Raw genomic sequence first — 24254 nt, 5'->3', positions numbered from 1 at the left:
ATTCTTGCCCACATACAGCTTTGGTCTGTTGTCTTTTGATCTCTTGAAGACTGTGTCAAACATTTGCAGTGGGCTTAGAGCCAAACCAGTGCTTACCTTTGGCTGGCTTCTTGTCACTGTAATTGTTTGCTTTTTATTTGATGGCTTTCCTTCCTCTTATTGTGTTTATCCCTCCTCTGAATGATAACTTCTATACAAACCTTTTAATTTGATGACTTGTATCATTCCTCTGCTCACATTCAGGGGATTACTTTTTTCTTGTTCTTTACGCTTTCTCCGAGACTGCATGTCTTTTCTTGTTCTTTCCCTCATGTGCATCTTCCCCCTCCTAATTGCCCCCCCCTTCCAGCTCATCCGTTGTTTTCCCGCATTAAAAACATGTCCTTCCCTATCCTCCCCCCTCAAGCTCCCCTGTTGCTCCTCTAGCGACTTCATGTTGTTCCCACCACCAGTGTTGACTTCTCCCCCACCTGTTTCCACCACTCCATTCTTTTCTTTTTTGCTGATGCTGCGCATCATTGCCAAAAAGCACTGATAAAGCCAATAGATTGTTGTTATCAATGCTTGTTCTTTCATTACATATACATTACACCTTGGCTCTAATGCGAGATATACAATGAAACGGAAATCAGGAAGAATACAGTGATAACCTGAAGAGCGTATATATTTGCAGCAGAGTAGCTTCTAGCAACAGCTGTAGCAGCTCTGTGCTTTGTGGCCTTGGTGTGTGTGAAGCGAGGCCTTTCTCTGTTGAATTCACTATAATGTATTTCCCCCTTAGAATCTGTGTTCCAGTCGACAAAGGAGGCAAGCTGGAGATTTTCACTGAGGTAATTTTTCCATACTCCTCATTGGTTTCATGAACTGACATTTTATTTGGGCTTTTCATTTGGTGTCTGTCTCATTCGTTCCTATCTGCTGCTCTCTCTTGCTGCATCTTTCTGACTCTTTATTTGTCTGATTTTATTGGTATACTCTATCCCTCTCCTACACTTCTCTCTCTTCTCCCCTTCTCTCTCCCTCTCCCCTTCTCTCTCCCTCTCCCTTCCTCCCTCACTCGCTTTCTCTCTCTCTCTTGCAACCTCCATATGCTTGGTGCAGTTAACCTCAGGGGCTGGAGGAACTGACAGAGGCAACACGGAGGGCCCCGGGCTTTCAGGACCTGGCTGCAAGGGCTCCAGCCCACTGGGGAAATGCCCGGTGGAACAAAAGGCCTGTCCAACCCTGCGTGCTGCCTGGTACAAAGCGCTTGTAAACGCTATATAGAGGCAACAAGTAGCACACTAGAACTCAGTTAGATGAGAAACAGGGATCTTAACCGCGAGCCGGGGCTTCTTCTAAACCTAAGGTTGTAAGTGATGGGGCAGTGACAAGGCACAAGCCAATAGCTATCAGTCTTGAGCTGAGAACACTCGTCTTCAGAGGGCACGAGGCGCTGAAGGGTCCCGTGGCTTGGTGAGTGAATAATGAGAATCTCACCAATCCCTGGAATTTAAGCGCGAGCACAGTTTGTGTGTAGAGGAAGGATGCTGAGCATCTCCACAGCCAAGAAGACCATAAACGCGTACAGTATGAGGAATTCCCGAACTAAATTCAGTCAGCCTGCTTCTTGCTGATGAAGATCACCAAGGTCACATCATGTTTAGGATTGCTCGTGTTCACAGTCCAAGGCGACGTGGCTTAACTGGTTGTGTCGGAGTAGATTGAATAGAATTGGTTCCTCTCCGTAGAGGCACTGTGAGCAAAAAAGATGAATTATCAGGGGCTCAGATGAATTAAATTATTCCTCCCTCCACTTTTACATTTCTCTCCATAAATAAGTAAACAACAGACAAACACAAGCCGGGCACTTTGGAGGAAATAGAAGGCAAACAGCCATTGGCAAAAAGGAAATGGGTCGTGCCTTCTGCCTTTACCAATGAAGACCTAGTGGATTTACCATTTTTTTTTGCTGATGCTATTCAGTATTGACAACAAAGATGGTTCTTGCCGATGGGATAAAATAGAGCAATGATGTGTACATGTGCATGCCTCACTACAAAGCAACACATTTTCATCACGATGCTACGGCAACCAAGCATGATGACATATATGAATTTGCCGTAGGCATGAGGTCTGATCAAGACTAGGCAGACTTTGTATTTGCATTCATATGTTTTCAGCATATGTGGCATGACTATCTCCTTAAAGAAGTTAGGTGTGCAGGCACCCTTGTCTCTGATTGCTGCACGCGCACGTGGTCATCAGTCTTTTGTGTTTGTGCCCTTCACGGTTTCGGAGTGTTGCTCAAATGTAGCAATTAACTGTGCTTTCTGTCTTTACCTTGATTCTAAGTGAAGTGTGAATTCCTGTTCAGCATTTTTCTAGCTTGTCCAAGTGGTGGGATTCGTGATGCCTCTAGCGTCTGCCAGAAGTGTGTATTTAAGTTGTTTCTTACAGTGGGCCTCCCTCGGATGTCTCAGGCTCAGCCCTGTCCTTCTCTTCTTGCAGATGGACACCAGGACTCGGGCAGTAGAGTTGCGCAGCTCTGTGCAGAGCGCCGCGCGCTGCCAGAGGCAGGTGAGAGTGGAGTGTCTGTGGAGGATGGACCTGGCTGGCACCGACTTTCTGCAAGGAAGCAAGTGCTATGACCTCACTGTAATACAGACCAGCCCCAGGCTGCGGGGCGAGAGGTGAGTGTGTTATACACCCAGGGTGTGAGGAGAGACGAGAGTGTTACACTGGTCTGTGAGAGAAGGTGTGTTTTGTACATCCGGAGTGTGGGAAGACAGGTGGCGCACTTATGACCCTCTACTAGAGGAGGTGTGTGTTATAGACCCAGTGTTAGGTGGAGATATGAGCAGCAGCGGCCCGTAATATATAAAAGTAGTGGGGTGAGCAAAGTGCCCCACCGCATCGCAAAACACAAACATAACACATGCATGCAAAAGAAAAACAGTTGCATGCATTATATTAATATTAAAAATGAAATAGATGTACTTACCCTGGCTGCGTCCCCTGTGTCCTTCACACTCTGTGGCTCCGACTGGCACGAGTGGAAGAGGAAACTTTCCTAAGCAATCCAGGCGCTGCTCTCATGCTGTTAAACAGCAGGAGAGCAGCACCAGGATTGAATGGAGCGGGCTGGCGAGACACTCTTACAGGCACTTTAGGCCTGTGCTTGGTCTCCACCCAGCTGTCCAAGGCAGACAGGTGGAGAGCTGTAAAGTGCACATGTCATTTTGGCAGGCGCAATTATGCTGGCCAAACTGACATGCGTACTTTACAGTGTCTTGCCAGCACTGCCCTAGGCCTCCATTCAGGAGGGGGCATGCCCCTCATTTCTCCCAGCTCCAGGGCAGGTTGATGGCTGTGGCGTGCCTTGTGAAAAATTAAATGGCAATTAAATCATTTCATTACTATTTTATTGTTCACATTTAGCATGGCTCACAGCGTGTGGGGGGGGCTACACTCCCCCACCCTCATGGAGAAACCACCACTGGATGTGAAGGTATTCTAATGGTTTGCGAGAGGAGATGTGTGATATGCACTTGGGGTTTGAGGAGAGTTAAGATGATTGTTACAGTGATCTGCGAAAGGAGATGTGTGATATACAACTGGTGCATGAGAGGAAAGGTGGTGGCATTACAGCAGTGTGGGAGATAAGCTCTGTGATACGCCTGGGGTTTGAGGAGAGGCAAGGGTGTTACAGCAGTCAGCGAGAGGAGATCTGTGTTACACCCTCAAGATATGAGAAGAGGTGAGGGTTTGTGAAGACAGTTGTTTTTGTTACACGTCTGCTAAATGAGGTGAGGGCCGAGAGGTGAGGGTATTTCAGGGATCTTCTAGAGGAGGTGGGTTTTATACATCCAAGATGTGAAGGAGAAAGGTGAACATGTGAAAGTATTACAGTGGTCTGAGAGAGGAGGTGTGTGATATATCCAAAGTGTGAGCAGGGAGGGGAGGTTGGTACATCAGTTTGCAAGAAGAGCTGTTGATATACTTGGTAGATTGGAGTGGAGTGGGGTAGATTGGAGTGGAGAGGAGTGGAGCTGTGGCTGTTAGGCTACATTTCTTGCACCTAAGTGCATATGAATTAAGGGTGCCTAAAAGCGCTTTCAGTGAAATACGTATGAGAATGAGAGCTTAGGGACGAGTTTTAAGGAGAAATGGAGTTGTTGCTGCGCTGCCTAAAACTGAAGCACTTTAAAAAGCCAACAAACACATGCAGTCCCATGTCCTGCTTTAAGAGTCTGTGGCATTTGTTTGTGACTGCAAAAGGAAGTTCTGAATTCCAAAAGAATTTAAGGCAAAAACAAACCAACCTCCACTTCGTACAAGGAATGGGACCTAAGTTAAAAGCAACCCAAAGGTATTGGTAAAGTGAAGCATCAAACTGTAATACAAAGTCATGAACTGCTTCAAGAGTCCATGGCATTGGTGCAGTAAAACGAATCACTGAATTCCCTAAAAATAAAAGAAATGGATGAAAAAAATGCAGGTCCAAAAAACAATGGAAAAAAGTACCCCAAACCACAACACGAGCAGCGAAAAGGACAGCAAAAGGACACAGATAAAACAAAATCAATTAGCCCTAGGTCCATGCTTCGGAGAAATAAAAGGAAGTGGCATGAGGCATATTGTGACCAATTAGGAGGCAGCTAATAAAGAATGACAATTAAGCCAGCACATGGTAAGTAATGGGCATGTACTCTGTTTTACAAGACCTAAAAAGTATGGGTTCTGTGATCCTGAGTGCAAAGAAGGTGGGTGAGTGTGAGGGGTGGGTCATGGACATGGCTGGACATAGGTAAAAAGAACAACATATTCTGTAACTATTATGTTGACCTTTCACCTTCAGGTAACTTAATATAAACCAATGCAAACACCTTGCATAATAAATAAACGCAAGTTAAATTAATCAGCAAGAAATGTAAGCTCTTGAGTTACATATTTTAAACCTTGGCGAAGCTCATTGGCATTTCATCTTGTGAGTTTGTTAAGATGCCAAATGAACACATTCCGTCTGATGTATGACATAGCGCTATATAAAAAGTCCAGGTGACTCCACTGCTGTGCCTTTTAAATTGAACAGAAAATGGTAAAGAAAACGTATATTTTACAGATGAGCTGATTCTGTACCGCGATTAGCTGTGGGAGTAGGGCAGGAGTGAGGCATCTGAATAATGATGGTTTAAGCTTTGAGTGTCATATTTTAGTAAATACTGGGAACTAGAAGAGGGTCCTGGACATAAGCCTTATTGCAGACTCTAGACCTGAAAGCACACGAAAGGCCTGTCTTCTAACTCTGCTGCTCATTTGAGCAAATCAAGTGTTTCAAGCACACGACGTCGTCTCCCTCTCCTTCACGGGCAAATCACTGCGAGGATTCACGCCCAGTAGTACACATTTAATAAACAAGCAGTGGCCAAGCCAGGCACTTGGGCATACCAAGCGACACAATTATAGGCCTCTGTGCCCTGCTGTATGGTTTGCAATTGGTAAAATTGCTTCCAAATGTCATTTTCACATTTTGTATTTGAAAATATCTGGGGCATATGAAACTGTGCTCGTGCCCAGTAGCACATATTCCTAAGTGTATCACAAATAAGTGCATTTGATGTGATGCACTATGTAAACTCCAAATACAAAGGCTAGCACAATTAGAGCACATACATTATTTAAGCAGTTTGCATTACTTACTTTTTTTTTGCATGGTAGTTATGCCCGAAATTCTATAACGGCATTTTTAGGAAAATGGGTTTACCTCGCTTTTTGACCTCCAGTAATGGGACCTCTGTACTGTGATGAGCTTCAGTAATGGAGTTCCACATACTGCTAGCTCTACATATCTTGGTTTATGGGCTTCAGTTTGTAGCTGTCATCTTTTAAGTAAGGCCAGCTGCCTTTGGACAGCTACGGTCTGCGTCGGCTGGCACCAGTGGAAGAGGAAATTCCCTAAGCAATCCAGGCGCTGCTCTCATGCTGCTAAACAGCATGAGAGCAGCACCAGGATTGGATGGAGTGGGCTAGCTAGATGCTCTTTCAGGCCATTTAGGCCTGTGCTTGGTCTCCACCGAGCTGTCCAAGGCAGCCAGGTGGAGAGTTTTAAAGTGCACATGTCATTTTGGCCAGCACAAGTCTGCCGGCCAAACTGACATGCATACTTTGCAGTGTCTGGCCAGCACTGCCCTACTCCTCCATTCAGCAGGGGACACGCCCCTCATTTCTCCCAGCTCCTGGGCAGGCTGACGATCATTACCATTTTATTGTTCACATTTAGCACGTCTCTCAGCTCCCTCATGCAGTAACCTCCACTGGATGTGAGGGTATTCCAATGGTTTGCGAAAGGAGATGTGTGGTGTACATTTGGGGGTTTGAGGAGAGGTAACAGTGTTACAGTGATCTGCGAGAGGAGGTGTGTGATATACAACTGGTGCATGAGAGGAAAGATGGTGGTGTTACATCAGTGTGGGACATAAGCTGTGTTATACCCCCAGAATATGAGGAGAGGTGAGGGTGTGTGAAGACAGTTGTTGTGTTACAAGTCTGCTAAATGAGGTGTGAGCTGAGAGGTGAGGGTAATTCAGGAATCTTCTAGAGGAAGGTAAGAAAGGAGGCAAGACGAGATTTTGTTATACTTGGTGGATTGGAGTGGAGTGGGGTAGATTGGAGTGGAGAGGAGTGGAGCTGTGGCTGTTAGGCTACATTTCTTGCACCTAAGTGCATATGAATATAGGGTGCCTAAAAGCGCTTTCAGTGAAATACGTATGAGAATGATGGTTTAGGCACGGGTTTTTAGGCGAAATGGAGTCGTTGCTGCGCTGCCTAAAACTGAAGCGCTTTAAACAGATACATACCTTGTATGTGCACAGAAGAGCTAGAATACATATGAAACTGAGGGCACAGGCTTTAAGGAGAAATGTGTTCACTGCAGTGCTAGCCAGAATTGAAGCTTTAATACTCAGCATTTTGGATTACTTTAAAACTATGGGTAGCTAGGCAAAGTGTATAGCTATTTGTCACACAAAAGGGTCCCTCAGGGTAACTGAAATATCATCTCCTCTGCTTCCTGCTATGAAAAGAGGGCTTTTATCTGCCCTCATAGAAACCTCCCGAAGAGCTTCCCGTTGGACCATACAACCTGCACATTTGCTAAGCAGAGCCTAACCCACACTGCTCACTCCAAACTGCAGAACCTTTCCTGACAAGTCCACCTGACTCACGTTCCTCCCCCGCAACTTCAGGCTGAGTCCCTCAAAAAATCAGCCAAAAACCCCCATCGCCTCGAAATGAATACACTTCCTCATACTTAATGTTATGATGATGGATAACCCGTACTCATTCCTCCCTACAAAAACGTCTCATATCCTGGTTACACTGCTTCCGCACCCTGTCAATTGCACCTGGCTTCTCGGCTCCTCTCCAACATCTCTGCAGCAAAAAGGCTGTTCACACAATTGTTGTTCCAGCCCACATGCACTTTATTTTAAGCAAATCATCCTTAACACATTTTGTGAGAGCCAAGCCCTTCAGCTTAACTAACTAGTTCTCCCCAAATGTAAAACATCGGGGAAATGAAAATTGTTCTGCATCTGTTTCAACTTTAGGCAAAAGCTCGACCCAGCGCATTCCACCCTTGCCAAACCATTTTAATTCCACTTTAAAGTCATCGAAGCCCAATTGCTTGCTGTGCTTCCTGGTTCAGCCTGATGTTCGGCCTACTTCACAAAGGAGTGGCCACAAATCCAGACCTTGATGTGTGCTCTCACCGGCCCTGCTGTGCACCCTGTGACAAACAAAAGAATCATTAATCACCATTCTACCATGGCAGACCCTATCTCATGTACCCATTTGTAGCACTCCGGCGACCATCTTTACACCTCTGAATGTCCTGCTCTTGCCAACCATGCATCTCTGCTTCCATTGCCATCCCAATCCTAAAGGAATGAGTGCCATATTCCTCCCCTGGCAACCCAGCAACCCCAGTGCCTTTCTCAACACACCCAAATGTAGAGACTGGGTCACTGTTTCCTGCCGCATGCTGAAAATCTAATCTACTGGAAGCTCCACCCCAACCAAGTCGTGCAAATCTGTTCATCCATATAAAGCCAGAGTGACACACACTTCCACCTACTCTTCTGATCTCTTTTAGATTGCAAAACCTGCACTCTATTCAATGTGACACTATCTTTCTTCTTGGAACCAATCATCTCTTCCATTCAAAATGCCCCAAAAAACAGCCACACCATTAACACTGAAAACAGTCTACTCTCCTGCTGCAAACCTGTGGAAGAACTTCCACCAAGCCTTTCAATGTCTGCAATGTCACATGTGTCTGTATATTCTCCTTTGATCCCCACTCTCTGGCCCAACCCTCCAAAATACTCTTCCTCAACTCACCTGCCGATGGTTCATACCCCAGTACAACATGACAAAAAAGCCAAACCCTAGCAACACAAAAGGATGATGGACGGAGTTCTGAACAATGCAAACACTCACCCCCAGTCACAGATCTGGGTTAATCCATTGTTCTTTTGCTCACCATGCCACCCAAGGTTGGACCCAGCCATATGCAAATCAGTCTTGACGCTGTTCCTCATGGGAACAGTCCAGCCCGAACTGCCAAGCCAGGTCCTCTCTGGACCGGAAACAAGCATCCTTGCTCACTGTGCCATTGGATTTAAGCTAGCCTGGCTGATGAAGGGTGATACCCTGAAACCGTTCGCAGAGTCCACTGATGCATAATGCACCCTACACATATGCTCCAGTATGAAGGCTTTGATCAAACTCCTTTTAGGCCATGAAAGATGCTGAATCAGCCTGCATTCCGCAGGTTCCTTTTTAGGCACAATTACAATTGAGGAGATTATCAAATCCGGCAATGGATATTCACACAACAGGTCCTGCCATCTGACCGTCACCCTCCTCTTTCATCTACTAATGCCACACCAACTCTCAATGCCCCTGGATGGAACGCAGATTCTTATAGCCCAACTTGAAACCATCACAGAAACCATCCAACAATAAAGCAGCAGTCCCTACAGAATCATTCTGGGACAACCAGTATCTGAGCCATCCCAACTTAATTGGTTTAAGAGCCTTTCCCCATAACCTGTCCGCCCCGGCCTCTGCACATGTCACTGTTGGGCTACCGCTGCCCCCATCTTGTCCCTCAAGATCCCCAGTATTCCCTTAGGGACCACATTGAACGACTAGATGCTTCCCAAGGCACTTGGAGCATTTGTGTCGGAAAAGCAATGTTCTCTATTGCACATACCTTTGCTGTAGACCCAGCATGCACCAGAATTAGATGTCTGTCTATGACCCCCTGCACCCACCCCCGATTAGGTGGACCAGCCCTGAAGTAGTTTGTAAATCACTGGCCACTGGCTGTATAGGTTGATGAGGCCGGTCGGGATAGCGTCATTGTCTGCAGGAACAGCTCATTATCCAACTTTCCTCAAACCCTGTCAGCGTCATCTGCTTCCAGAGTCTGAAATCCCTCGTCATACCGCACCCATGCCCAGCCCCAAACGTTATCTGGGTCTTCCTCACTACATCTAAGTATTTAAAGAGTGCCACTCATCTCTCAGGAAACTTCTTGCAATATATGCTAGCGTAAATCAAAAATGGCTACCATCAAATTCTCTATGTTAACCGTCATCTTTGGATGCCTGAACAGCTCATACTAGTCCTTGGACTAATCCTTAGCTCTCACCACCCTGTGTAACAGCTTGAACATATCCATGTACTCCCCATTCCATACACGTTCATTTGTGGCAGCTGTAAGATGTGCCACAAGCTCCTTGGTAATCCCCATGTAATGGAGTTTTTTTATGCCTGACATCCTTACTCTCCTTGACCTCTTCGTCATCTTTCACTAAGTCAATAATATCACCATTGGCCTTCTCAGATTTTTTCCCCATGTTTCCCGATAGCCTCAGCGCCTGTTCCCTGGTCCTGCACATACCTACAGTTCACAAGCTGCCACCAGTGTCTTCTTCTCCACCCTTGGTATCCACCCCCACAGACTGACAAATATTTTTCAGCACACCAGCCTTACCTGGCTTCAAGGTCACAGATTGTTCCAAAGCCTGTTGCCCCAACGCCACAGCTCTATCCGTCTGTACAGACACCTCTATTTTCACCTCTGACTTCTTTTTTGCCTGAAAAACACAAACTCCTTCTTGGCCGTTAGTCTGCTTGTGCCCATAATGAGAATCATGAGGTGCCTTCCACCACACCGATTCCTGAAACTCAGAGTCTCACAGTTATCCTTCCTCGAGGTCCTCTTCCTTCCTCATAGTCCAATTCAATGTCTTCCATGCCACACTCATAAGCACCACCCGCACTTGCACTTGTACCTGCAATCAGGCCATCACCAACATCCCCATCGCCAAACTGTGCATCATACAGATCCTCAAAACAATTCTTATGCACTGGTAGGGGCATGTTATGCCTTCCCCATCCCTTCAAGTCCTTAGCCGCCTCTGAATTGGTCACACCAGCTTGAGCCCTGTGTAGGAATACAACGCCACCTCTCTTGTCACCACCACCTGACTGTCCCATCTGGTCAGCAAACCTATGCGGTAACCTGTCATCCTCACAACCACCTACCCCCTCATCTGAAACCCAGATCGACTTCCAGCCCACACCCCTCCTTGTGAATCAATGGGGGTTTTCTCCCTGTAATGGGCACGTGCCACTATCTCCAGCCCACCAGCTGTCACCTGAGGTGCCCTCAACCCCCGCAGGATGCCATACCGACGTCTCCCCCAAAATTGTGGTGCCTCCATCCTTGAACATCCAAACATTGGCACCATGCTGCCAGGCATTTTCAGCCCCACCCCTCTGCTAGCAGCAACCCTTGTACCCCAAACACCCTCAGCCCCCACACAGGGGCCCTGGCCGAACTTGCAAAACCAGGGGAAAAGCAGGAGGACCCCAGGCAATTCCTGTCCTGCCACAGCTGCCCCAATCAAATTTCTTATCCTTGGCCTGCCTGCTCTTGCCAGCGAGACCAGAGAGATTAAGAGGCGGTCCCGCATCATGCTCAGCCCTGTCCCCCTGCTCAGTGTGCGCCCTCTCCTACCACACGGGCTCACTGTACTCAACTTCACGGTCTCATTTGCATCCCCAGTCCCCCGCGAAGAAAGGGATCTCCACCGACCCCAGTAAGTGTACTACCACAGGCTGCTCACCCAGGGACCACCGCTTTATTGCCTCATATTGGCTCTTGCCCAGATGTCGCTGCAGCCTTGTGCTTGATCTGAAGGAGCACCGCCCGACATGGCCTTTCAGCCCTGGAGGGCTGGGCCACTGGGGGTGCTTCATGGTCCCACACCGCCTCTCCCACAACTGGCCTGACATTTTTTGCCTTTTTCGTGGGTGGTGGGCGGGCAAGCACTGATCCCACCCCCCTCCTCCTCCTGTAAACGTACACTGCAGCCATACCCTCTGCAGGACCCATGTCTGGTCCAGAACTCCAGGCAGCAGCAGACCCGACCTGCCATCAGCCTCGAGCATGAGCATCTTCCTTCTGCCTGCTCTGTTTGGTTGCCATCCCAGTCCCAAAAAGAGAACTACTAACAAAACTTCAAGCCACTTCTGAACTTCTTAGCTCCTGCTGACCGACATGTAGTGAGACCTTTTCCAACACTAATGGTCCCCTCAAACATATGAGCCCTAATTGCTTCAACCCCCCCACCCAGTTAACCTAACCAATCACTGCTGTTCCTTATTCTCGGACCATCCCACCAGTCCGAAATGCCTGGGGGTGTAGGGCTAAATGCTGACCCCCATAAATCCCCATTCTCCCTTTTCACTTCTGTGTACGCTTAGAGGCCGATCTTCTTGTTAACCCAACAGTGTTTTCCCAAACAATGATCTGTAATGTTTCTCCCTCCAGTCAGATGTTGGTTTGTTTGTTTTCCCTCTTGCCCCTGTAGTTTTATTTTTTTCTCCCGTTAAGCTAACCTAGCCAATCACTGTTCTTCCTTATTCACGGACCGTGCCACCTGTCTAAAATGCCTGGGGGTGCACGGCCGCTCAGAGGGTGCACGCAGCGCACGCACCAAAGGCAAGCCTATCCATGACTGGACCGCACCAAGCGCCACGGACCCTGGTTCCCACACCATCGATCAGTACGACACAAGCACCCTGCACACCCTCAACTCCGGAGACTCAACCCCCTGCCATTGCACCTCGCCCAAGGACATTCTCTGCCCGTTCTCCTGCCGCAACTGCACCTTCACCTGTCCACGCACACTAAACCTCCCCTCTGCTTGACTACTTGGATACCTCAGATGTATACTATTCAACACCCACTCCCTCATCAAGCACATTATTGATATTTGGGACCTCCTCGACTCCACTGCCCCCATGATGTCGCTTTCTTCACTGAGACCTGGATCACCATCTCCTCAGCACCGGACATCGCCACTGCCATCCCCGATGGCTACAAAATCACTCCACCTCACAACCAGTGTTGATGTCCAGACACCTGCACTTCCAGATCCAGACAATTCCAAATACCACCCTCCACGGCACCCTTGTACACAGAACCCCCCGGCCCTCGCCCACCCTTCAGCAAAGCCCTGGCAGATTTCATTGTTCCCCGTGCCCTCACCTCAATGGACTACATACTCCTCGGAGACCTCAACTTCCACCTCGACAACCAAAGCTACCCAAACACCTCAGGCCTCTTGGACAACCTTGCCATCCTCTGACTCAATTGTCCAACCTCCCTGCACACTCAGCAGGACACACCCTCAACCCTGTCTTCTCCACTGGAAACCACATCACCTTCTCACACACCTCTTGACTCCACTGAACCGATCAATACTGCGTCCTCTTCGCCTTCACGGAGACAGTGAAACAGCAGCATGCACACCGACCCCCGTGCAGGAACTGGACCAAAGTCACCAAAGCCCAGTTTACCATCGCTCTCAGCCACCAGTGCTTAATTTGTGCTTGTTGTTTCGGGTGCTGAGCACCGGCACTTATTTGTGAGGGCCGGGGCTTATTCTTCTGCCTCAAGCATTTGCTGCGAGCAAAAGAAACATATGTGAAAGACGGGAGAAGGAAAAACTAAAAAGGGTCATAAAGGGAGAAAGTAGAAAGTTGCAGGATGAGCTGAAGGGGCAGGGGTGGCTGTAAATGGATTGAAAAGGCACAATCTGGCTTCAGGATTATGCTGCCTCAGTATTCACTGCTGGCAGATTTAATTACAGCAGCCTCATGTTTAAGAGAAGGGCTTTGAGCACCGGCACCTCTTAATTTACAAATTAAGCACTGTCAGCCACCCTCACCTCCTGACACCACAGACACCAACGCCTTGGCCCACAACCTCTAATAATGGATCACCGAGTGCGGCAACACCCTAACCCCCCTAAGGAAACCTGCCTGCAATCAACACCACAAGAGACCCAACTGGTTCTCCCCTGACCTCCAAGAATCCAAGAGTGCATGCAGGTGACTAGAAAGAAAGTGGAGAAGCAGTAAAAGCCCAACTGACCACTAAACCTTCAAGGACACCGTCACATCTCACCACCGGCTCATCATAGCAGCTAGAAAATCGGCCATGCAGGAGAGAATCAACACTAATGCACACAACAGCACGGAGCTCTTTACTATAGTCAAGGAATTCACAAAACCTGACACAGACACCACCAACATCCCGTCCTCCCAGGACTTCTGCAATAATATCGCTACCTTCTTCACTGTAAAATATAGGATCTCTAAAAGGGATTTGAAAGCAAAAGCCTGCAACCCCACCCACCAGCACCACCCCGGACTCCAGCCACCAACCAATCGTGAACCACTGGACCATCCTCACCCCAGAAGAAACCATGAAGCTCATGAACACCTTCCACTCTGGGGCACCCTCGGACCCATGCCCCCACCACATTTTTAACCGAGTCGGCACCACCATCGCACTAGAACTATGCCACACCATCAGCTGCTCCATTGAGACTGCCACCTTCCCAGACACCTGGAAACACACGGCGATAACCCCCATTCTGAAGAAGTTCTCTGCAGACCCAATGGAACTGAAAAACTACAGGCCGTTCTCACTGCTCCCTTTTCCAGCCAAGGTAATTGAAAAAGCGATCAACACTCAGCTCACCAACTTCATCAAGACAAACCACATCCTCAACCCTTCCCAATCCAGATTCAGGAGCAACCACAGCACCGAAACCGCATTCCTGGCAGCCATGGATTTCATCCGCTGGTTGCTGGACCATGGCGAGACAGCAGCCCTCATCCTCCTCAACCTCTCCGCCACCTTCAACACGGTCTCCCACACCACCTTGTACACCACACTACATGATGCTGGCATCAATGCAAAGCCCTGGAGTGGATCCGCATCTTCCTCACCGGCCAAACCCAGAGAGTCAGACTCCCATCCTTCACCTCGTTTGTGACAAAAGCCAGATGCGAAGTGCCCCAGGGATCCTCCCTGAGCCCCACACTCTTCAGCCTCTCCATGACCCTACTCACCAAGATTGTCAGACATCACAGGCTCAAAATTGTTTCACATGCCTACAACACAGCTCATTCTTTCCCTCACCAACGAACCATCAACAGCCAAAGAGAACTTTCACAACAGAATGAAGGCAGTTGTCGACTGAATGAAAGGCAGCTGCCTCAAGCTCAACTCGGACAAGATGGAGATCCTCATCCTCAGCCCCACCACTACTGCATGGGACTACTCCTGGTGGCCTAGCGCCCTTGTAACTGCCCCCTCTCCTACCAACCATGCACGCAGCCTCTGCATCATCTGCGACGTGTCACTTTCCATGACCCACTATGTCAACACCGTCTCAGCCGAATGCTTCCACACTCTCTGCTTACTCTGGAAGATCTTCAAGTGGATACCCATTGATGCAAGAAGAACAGTCACTCACGCACTTGTCATCAGTAAACTCGACTACGGCAACACACTCTAGGATGGAATCAACAAGAAACTCCAAACTAGACTTCAGAGAATACATAACGCCATGGCCAGACTGATTCTGGACATACCTCGCTCCAGCCACATCTCTGCCCACTTGAGAGACCTACACTGGCTCCCTGTCAACAACTGCATCACTTTCAAGCTCCTGACACAAGCATACAAAGCGCTTCACAACATCGGACCTGCCTACCTCAACCACCGCCCCTCCTTCTACACACCCTCCAGGCAACTCCGCTGTGCTCAACTGGTCATCGCCACCAAGCCCAGGATCAGGAAGAACACGGCTGGAGGAAGGCCTGGAACACAATGACGCTCCACCTCAGGCAGTCCCCATCGCTTTGCTAAGTTCAGGAAGGACCTCAAGACCTGGCTCTTTGACTGACCTTCATCCCCTAGCTAGTGCCTTGAGACACCCCCCCCCCCGGATTGTAAGCCACACTTTATAAATGCTGATTCCCCCCCCCCCCCATATGCCCTCATTCCCCCATTTCACTTCTGTGTATGCTGAGAGGCCGATCTCCTTGTTAATCCTACAGTGTTTTCCCTGACAATGATTTCTAATGTTTCTCTTTCCAGTAGGATGTTTGGTTTGTTTGTTTTCCCTCTTGTCCCTGTGTTTTTTTTTATTTCTCCTGATACACCCTCCTATCGATGAAGAGTTGCTGAATCCTTCCTGTTCCGTCAGGGTGACTGATTGCTGTATTCAGAAGGGACTAGAAGTACCAACCTCCAGGGTTAGGAAGGAGTATTGTTACTCTTGTCCTCTTGACTCTACAGGGTGGTTGATTTGTGTCTTATCCTTGCATATCTCTCTAGAGAGATTGATATCTGTAATATCCCCTCGTTTCCCTGCATGCTTACTGATTCCTGAGTTGCCCCTCCTATCTCTTCACAGTGTTGATTCACTGATTCCTTTATTACCTCCTCCTCTGCCTGCAGGGTACTTAATTCATGTGTTAACCTTTTGTCCCTGCAGAGTGATCGATTTTTTTGTTTTGTTATCTTTCCTGTCCCTAATTGATAATTGATTTCTCTAGGTACCTACACCTTTAATCTGCAGGGTGATTGATTCCTCTGTTACCTTTACATGTCTCTTCTGGGTGATTCCTCTAATGGTTTCACTGGATTTACCCTCCTGTCCCTGCAGGGTGATTGATTTCAGTGTTGCTCTTTCTTTCTTTACAGAGTGATTGATTTCTCTGGATGTCAACTCCAGCATCTCTACTCCAGCCTGTTCCTACAGCGCTCCCATGCCGAGGCATACGTTGGACTGTTCCTGCCACGTGAACTGGTTGAGAACCCTGAGCTACTGCCACCACAAACACCCCAGCCTGGTAATAAGAGTGCAGACCTGAGGAGGGCACGGGATTGAGTAACACTGTGGCTTACTTAGAGTCCCTCTGGCCCCTCTAGTTCTAGGGAGAAAAAGTATTAGGGGTAGTCCTAACTAAGTTTGAAGGTGAGGTAAAGGAAAGAAAGTAAACTAAATGTTTGAGACATGAAACAGACTATGCATCAGGACAAGTTTAGACTTATGCTGACAGGTTTGATGAGACACAGAGAAAGCAATCTAAAATCATTAAACTACTGTCAGAAGATAGTATTTCTATCTCTGACCCTTCAAGTGTAAGTTCTTTGTCCCAAATATAGAAGGCGCAAGCAGTGGGGTTAGAATTTCTTATTTTTAAGGAGCTAAAAATAAAAAGAATAGTTAAAATAGTCTAGAACCGAAAGCACAGGATACAGCACATCAAACCAAACAGGGAAGAAATAGAGGAAAACAAAAACAAATGAGAAGGTCAGAAAAATACAGGAGTCAAACGCTGTCCCCATTAATAGCAGAAAAGTAAATATAGATTTGACTACAAATATATCTATTAGACAACTGACCACAATTGAGAAACAGTTACTCAACACAGACCTTTTGTTTGCTTCTACAAGTTACTTAACATGTTCAAATTAAAAGAACACCACTATAAAAATCTTAAATTGAAAAATAACTTCTCTAACATTGCTAAGAAACATGAGATTATATTTCTAATCTCCATATATCAGATATAATAAATAAAGAATTTAAGGACATTCAACTCTTGATGGGTTTGGAAAATTATGAGGTCCTGGACATAGAAGATCTAAGTAGCACAATGGATATTGACGGTGTGATACTTTCAAACATGTCTGACCAATCAATCTTGTTTTGTGCAACCAGTGGAGAAAGATGTTGTTGGTGTTTCTTTATAACCTGTTTTTCAAAATGTGGACAAAGTGAAGAGAAACTATCATAGAAATAACTTGATGAAAAAGTAAGAGATGCACTTCATAATCTGAGGAATGACAAGGCTATTATAATTCATCACGTGGGTAAGGGGGAAAAGTAGTAATTATGATCTTTGATTTCTGTAATCAAGGAGCTCTCAGGGAATCATAATTTGAGAAAGACTATGAAAAAGTACCACTTACAGCCATATGCAAACTAACAAATGTTATCTGTGTTATTGAACAAATGGTTTGAGTGTGGTATTTTGAATCACGAAGAATCATGTTATATAGATGGGAAGAATCAAGTAGCGCCTGTCATATATTTTCTGACTAAAATACCTAAGAGGGAACGAATCCCCCAAAAAGGCCAATTATTTCAGGCATTTGATCTTGCCCACAAACAATATCAGAATATATTGATCAGTGCCTATCCCCAATGGTGGTAAATTTGCCATTTTACATCAAATTCTTTAAGTATTTGTTGAACAAACTCTATGATATTCATGAAAAAATTTATTGGTTGGTCGGTATGGATGTGAAGAGTCTTTATACAATCATAAAGCATGTGCATGGTATACAGGCCTCATAATACATTTTCTCATACAAATCAGTAATTAATAGACAACATGTTAACATGAGTCTTTAAATGACTACAGTTGATCCTGCAACATAACTTTTTTTATCTGCCAGGATGTTTTGTTTAATCATAAATGTGATATGACAATGGCGGCTAGCTTTATTCCCTCTTATGCCAACTTTCTCAATGGGTTGGTTTGAGGTGGAGCATGCCTCTCAAACCAAATAAGAATTTGCACTAATGCTAACCTCATGTAAATGTTTGGACAAGATATATAGATGATATCTCTATTATTTGGGATGGCACTGAAGACTCTTTGTAAGAATATCACTTGCTTCTGAAAAGTAATAAAACAATGTAGAACTATCATTAGAATATGACAAATTGAGCATTTATTTATTGGATTCAGAACTTTGTTATTAAATAAAACAACCTATGTAGTAAACCATTTAGGAAATCAAAAGCAGCAAACAATATATTACTCTACATTTCTGGACATCTGTGCAACCAGGAAAGTAACATTGCATATTGGGATCTACTGTGACACAAGAGGGATTGCAGTACTAATAAGGATTACTTAGAGGAGGAGAAAAAGTGGTCATTGGGTTTCAGGAGAGAGTTTATCCGACTAACATACTTAAGAAGAGAACTCTTAGATCATGGCAGATGTTCATCACTACATTTTGAGCTAAAAATGAAAAAATATCTAACATTATTTGAAAACATTTGAACGTGTTAAATGAAAATACACATTTAATTACCTTTCTGGCTGATAGCCCTAAAATCACAATGGAGGGAGCTGCAACTCTAAAAACATACTAAGCCAGAGTGGCTCCCAAAGTTATATGATAATTTCAAAAGTGGATACCAGATCAACCTTTAGGTAGTTTCAGATGCAATAGCTGTAACTGTTGCAAACATGTGATTGACAAATCTAAGACAGTTCTCATTTTGACTAGTTCAGAACATTTGAAATATGAAGATTGGTTAACTGTAATACCTCGTTCTGTTTTAACATGGATATGTGCGTATGCCAGAAGCAATATCTAGGGTGGGCCAAACTCCCTCTTAAAAAACAATGGAGGGAACACCTTAATGCAATAAAAAAATGAGATGTTAAATAAATCACCTAAGGCAATGCATTTTGCTGTTATACATGGACAGCTAGTTATAGCAAAAGGCAACTTGCTGGGTATTCAGTAGATTACAATTGGAAATATAGGCATGGATGAAGAGCACAAACTTAAGGCCAGTGAAACCTGAAACATAGAGATCCTCAGAACAGTAGATCATGGATTGAAATTCATCATGAACTGCATACCATGCTTGTGTAATTAGTCACTTGCATGATAACTAAAGGAGTGACATATTTTTCATTACTGTATGTGACAAAGGCTTGGGTTATTGTTGAGTCTGAGCCTTTCAGTGGTTACAAAGGATTAGTTTCACCAAATACTAGTTCTGAGTATCAGAGTATGTGGTATATGCATTTTCTCAGACATTAAGAAATCTGAGAAAAACATAGCTCATACTGTTAAACCACATGGACGAACAGTAGAATAGGGTTTAAGTTGCATGTGTGATTAGTTAATTCTGTTGTTGTGAGTTTGTCATTTTGGTTATTTTATCGATTTGAAAGGTGAATTATAAGTTTACTCTGTGTATAACACTCCCATGGAGCCTGTCTCCTCTTTCTGCCCTTCGATTTCCTGTAATTTTGAGTCCACCTAAGATGAACAGCAATCTTAAACTTTGAGAGAAAAGGAGATTCATATGATAAGTGCTTCTAGCTTGGGCTTCCTTTGGACCACAGTACATCTAAAACAGTTTATTTAAGTAGTAGGCTCTGGTGTCTTTTGATGTGTGACACTCTGTGAGGTGTACTATATTGGAACTACTACTCAGTAATTGTATGCTTCTGCCTGAAAGCAGATCCAGTGCCCTTATGTTTGTTTATATTTGAAGTTTTTAACCATCAAGAAGAATTACATTAGCGCATATCGTTAACCGCAAATCTAGTAATAACAGATAGCGGGAGGGTTAGTTTTATTATTAATGTGACAATGGCTCTATCCAATATCTGTTCCTATGCATTCATGTTAAGGAGATTTCTGAACTGTTTTTTATTCACAAGAGCAAGATAGAGGTCACACAAATTGATAAGCTCAAATGAGTAAAGTCCACGGGTGTAGGGCTCCTAACATATGATTTTATAATAAAAAATGGGCATGTCTGCATATATCTTCTTGAAAGAGATACAATTGATTATGTATTATTGGACTATTTATGTATCCTGAACTTCAAATCAAAGAACTTTATTTATATGGAACCTGATACACCCTACAGTAATAAAACACAGAAGGGTTGATGCATAATGGACTTCCACAATCTATTTTAAATTTGAGAAAATAAGTTATTGTCATCACTGTATAAATTATTTGATAATTTAAAAAAACAGTAACACTATATGATTTAATTATACTTTGCATATATTCCACTGGTGTCTCCCCAAACAAACGTGGTATTTCAGAATCAATGAAATAATTAATGCCAAATGGCTCAAGCAATACTCCTAGGTATAAAAAAAAGCAGCTGGTGTGCAAAATCACAGACACCCCAAACTGTACAATGTTGTGACTCTTGTAGCACCATACAACAAACTGCGAGTAAAATAAGTGAACTGCCAACAAATTTGGTATGCATAAAGATTCTGACAGGACAGAAAAAAAACACTGAGGAAGGTGAACAGAAACATAACGAAGTGAACAAATCATAGAGTTACCAAGACCGTATATTAGAACTGAAACAAAAGAAACAGTGGAGTACTAAGGTCATTAGTTCACAGAGAAACATTTGAAGCCAAAATTGTGAAAGAAACAACAGTGCCAGGATAGACATTGCAGCTAAACAAGGGAAACCAAATACCGCAAGTGAAGACAAAACACTACAACAAACTAAACATGAGCCTGACCATAGAGGAAAACCTTAATGGAATTGTGAGGAAACAGCCTTGGTAGGCTCCTGTGTTGTCTTGCACTCGATCTGTATGCACTCTGTTAATTGGGGCTTTGGATCATGGTTCTTTATGTCAGTGTTACAGGAGTCATGTGTAGCAGTCTTATAGAAGCGACCTTGTGGTTTCCTAGAAGCCTTGTCTTGGTCTTGCATGAGTGTTTCCGGACCCTTAACGACTGGTACAAGGGAACGTAAAACAAGTTCTAAGGAGGTGATCTTCTTACTGTTAGTGATATGTGTGTACAATATAATTAGTTGGAAAGGCATTGGAAAGCCCTAGTACCTATGGTTGTTACCTAAAATTTAGAAAGACGTGAGAGATTAGCAATTAACTCTTTTTGGCGCTACTCGATTGCCATGTTGGAATGGTGTTTCTTCATGTGGTAACTGGGGTACCGGAAGTCTACATATATTCTTATTAAGTTATTTCTATGAATAGTTAATGTGTTCCTAAGGATTTGGAGACAGTTTGGGAGAAGAGGTGGATTTAGTGTTGCACACTTCGCCTTAGCTACATGTACAGCATTAAGGTCACCATCTTAAGATGGTGTTTTGGCTATTTGTTAAAGTTATGTTTTCTGTGTTCTTTCTAGTTAAATTGTCACTTTGATTGGTGTCATGCAACCCTGTAGCGAGTTTGATGTGTTGTTGTGAAAATGCTGCCTTGACTTTAGAGCATATCCTTATGATTCTATGCATTTGTGTTGTCACATAAACACTTTATCTTAAAGTTTGTAATTTAAATATAGGTGTTAGGTGACATTTTAGTTATATTGGTATCATAATACTGATAACCAGATGGTTAGGTGATTGTATATACAAGGTTGGTGTGTACGCATATTGTTTGCACATTTATATACAGATTGCTATGCTTAAATTTATTTCATAAACCACGACCCGATGGGTGATTTAATATACTGAGCCGGTGTGCACTCATATTATTTACAGATTTACATACAGTTTGCCATGGTACATTATCACTGCTACAGAAATAGTTATGAAGCACTGTAGTATGAGATTTTCTATTGTACCTTGTTGTAACCACGAGTAATGACATATTCGACAAGTTCATACATATTGTTACTGATTTTTAATTAAGTAAGTTACATACATCTTCGTATATAATTTATCTTTCCAGGTTACCCTGAGTTTTCAGAGAGTTCCTATGTATGTTTAGGTCCTTGGTCTGTTGTTAGTAGTCGTTAAGAACACGAAAGTTCAAATGATAATTTTCCTAAGTTGCTCGATTTAATTATGTTTATGCCTACGACTACAACCTCATAAACTTGTTTTTGTGGTGTTGTTGTTTTAAGCCTCCAGTATATATAACAGCTCTTGGAATGTATGGTTTATGATTTACAGATATCGAGTTCTCAGTTAGCCGAGTTCTATATTGTATGAAAAAGCCAGTAGCTTATGTTTTAGTCAAGGTTGGTTAGTATAACGAGTAGTGCATCTTTACATCTTTGCTCCAGCCATTCTTCACTCTAACTAGATGTACTATCCATTCACTCTACCATTTCCTGGAGGTTAGCTCATAATTGCCTCCTCTGGTGTTTTTGTAAACCAAGTCCAATGCCAACAATGTGATAGTTTTCTGATGTTTGTGAAATGTGTATGTAGGAAATTATCATGTTTTGCATGGTTTCCCCCATTTTTTTCCTATCTGTTTTGCTGGATTTAGAACTCTCAGCACTTTATCCCTGCGACACAGGAGTAAAGTGTCTGTGATCCCCTTTAAACATGTTGCAATTGGCTTATTTAATTTTCGCATAAGGCCATTGAATATGGTGCAGAAATACACCCATGGCATAGAAGATTATCCATCACTTGTGGACTGCAGCACTGATTGTATCATCCACAGAGTGGCCCTGAAAAATATGGCTTCAGTCCTCCTGCTGTCAAACCTGTGAAAATAGGCCTTTTTAAGAGGAGTAAACCCCATTTTTGAATCTTAATAAGTCACTCCTAAGTACCCCTTGTTGCCCAGAAGGTAGGATGCCTGGTATTCAACAGTGGGACATATTTGAAATTAAAAATGGCACGTTCCTGCATTGACTAGACCAAAAAACTATTTTCACTGGGTTGGCTGTAGCTGCACCCCCATGGGTTGGGTTGTCCCAGGTAACTTTTTCCCCTTTGGTTAGGGAGGGCCAATAGTTCCTCTCACCCCCCACTAGTTGCTGCCAATCATACATGTGGCACCCCTCAGAAATCTTTCTGGACCTGCAGAAGATCAGGAGAGGAGTGGACCCTGCTTGCTGTAACCTGGGAGGAGCCATGATAGACTGAACCTTATTCCTCTGGTATCCAAGACAAAGATGTGGACTCCAAGGGTCAGTGGTTTTACCTCCTGTGTGGCTTCAGTGACACAACAAGGGACACGACAAGCTGCAAAAGGCCTTTTTTCCTGAAGTGACTAGTTGACTACTGCTGACAGGACCGGGGCTGAACCTTGCTGGTGGCATCTGCTGAAGTGAGTCCTGGCCCCTAATTGCTGTCTCTACAGCCTGGGAGCCCAAAAGAGACCCAGACAAACTGCTTCATAAACCCTGAAAAGTTGGGTCTTGGAAAATATTTGGACTTCCAAGACCTCCCGAACCACTGGAGGAACTTAATGCAAAGGTGTCCAATTTCGCTACACCTTCTTCGGATACTGCTTTAGGCTTGCCCAGTCGATGATTTTGAATTCCATAAAAAAATCTAAGGCAGAAGGTAAAATATTTGGGGCGAAGCAGCTTGGTGTATCCAGCCTGTACACAATCTCAGACGGCCTGAAATCACACCTTGGTCCCAGCCTACCACTTCTGTAGACTGTCATTGGCGCATAGTGTTTTTTGTTACTTGAAATTTTAAAGATATTTTCATATCTTTGATTTCCCTTGTTGGATGTTTATCATTTTGATGTTATTTTGTTTATTAAATGTTACTCTATTTTTCTAATTTGGTTTGGAATTTTAATTGTTTGGTGTTTTGACTGTATTACTGGTTTGGTACTGCATAGTTTACACATTGTTCTAAGCTAAGGCTCTCTGCTCTGTGCCATAGCTACTAGGGGGTTGAGCTCAAGTTAATCCTGCAAAGTTAGTGCTATTATTCCTTGAGAAGAGCAAATGTCAACCCTGAAAATAATCCACTTTCTTACAATGTGAAAATGTTCCTGGAAAAGAAGTCTGGCATCTCCTTTATGGATGTTTCAATAGTGCTTTTGAATTGTGGATTGTGAATTGAGAGAGCAAATTATATTTTCCACACAGTTTTGCTGACAAGAGCCAACTACTATGCAGATTACAAAAATGTTGTTGCCGTTTTAAAAAGTTGTTAAAGTGGAATTCTTGTCTATTCTTGTATCTGAAACTATTTTTCTAGTTATCTCCTAGTTTACACACTGAGCAGTTGTGGTTGGCATAGAAACCTTTTGGCTTTGTGAACAGTTCTTTGCAAGTGGATCATTAATTCTGA

The 24254-nt window shown here is 44.4% G+C and overlaps 1 protein-coding gene across 1 annotated transcript in view; it reads left to right on the top strand.

Moving 5' to 3' along the window:
- Positions 1-24254, top strand: part of LOC138292090 (uncharacterized) — a 148691-nt gene that overhangs the window by 19861 nt on the left and 104576 nt on the right. The window contains exons 5-7 of the mRNA XM_069230466.1: positions 782-830; positions 2491-2672; positions 16127-16275. Coding sequence (XP_069086567.1) covers positions 782-830; positions 2491-2672; positions 16127-16275 — 380 coding nt within the window. The remainder of the gene's footprint in view (positions 1-781; positions 831-2490; positions 2673-16126; positions 16276-24254) is intronic.

The sequence above is a fragment of the Pleurodeles waltl genome, chromosome 4_2 (genome assembly GCF_031143425.1).
Source record: "Pleurodeles waltl isolate 20211129_DDA chromosome 4_2, aPleWal1.hap1.20221129, whole genome shotgun sequence".
In the NCBI taxonomy this organism is placed as follows: Eukaryota; Metazoa; Chordata; class Amphibia; order Caudata; family Salamandridae; genus Pleurodeles; species Pleurodeles waltl.
Note: the sequence above shows the minus strand (reverse complement) of the source record. Positions and strands in the feature narration are given on the sequence as shown.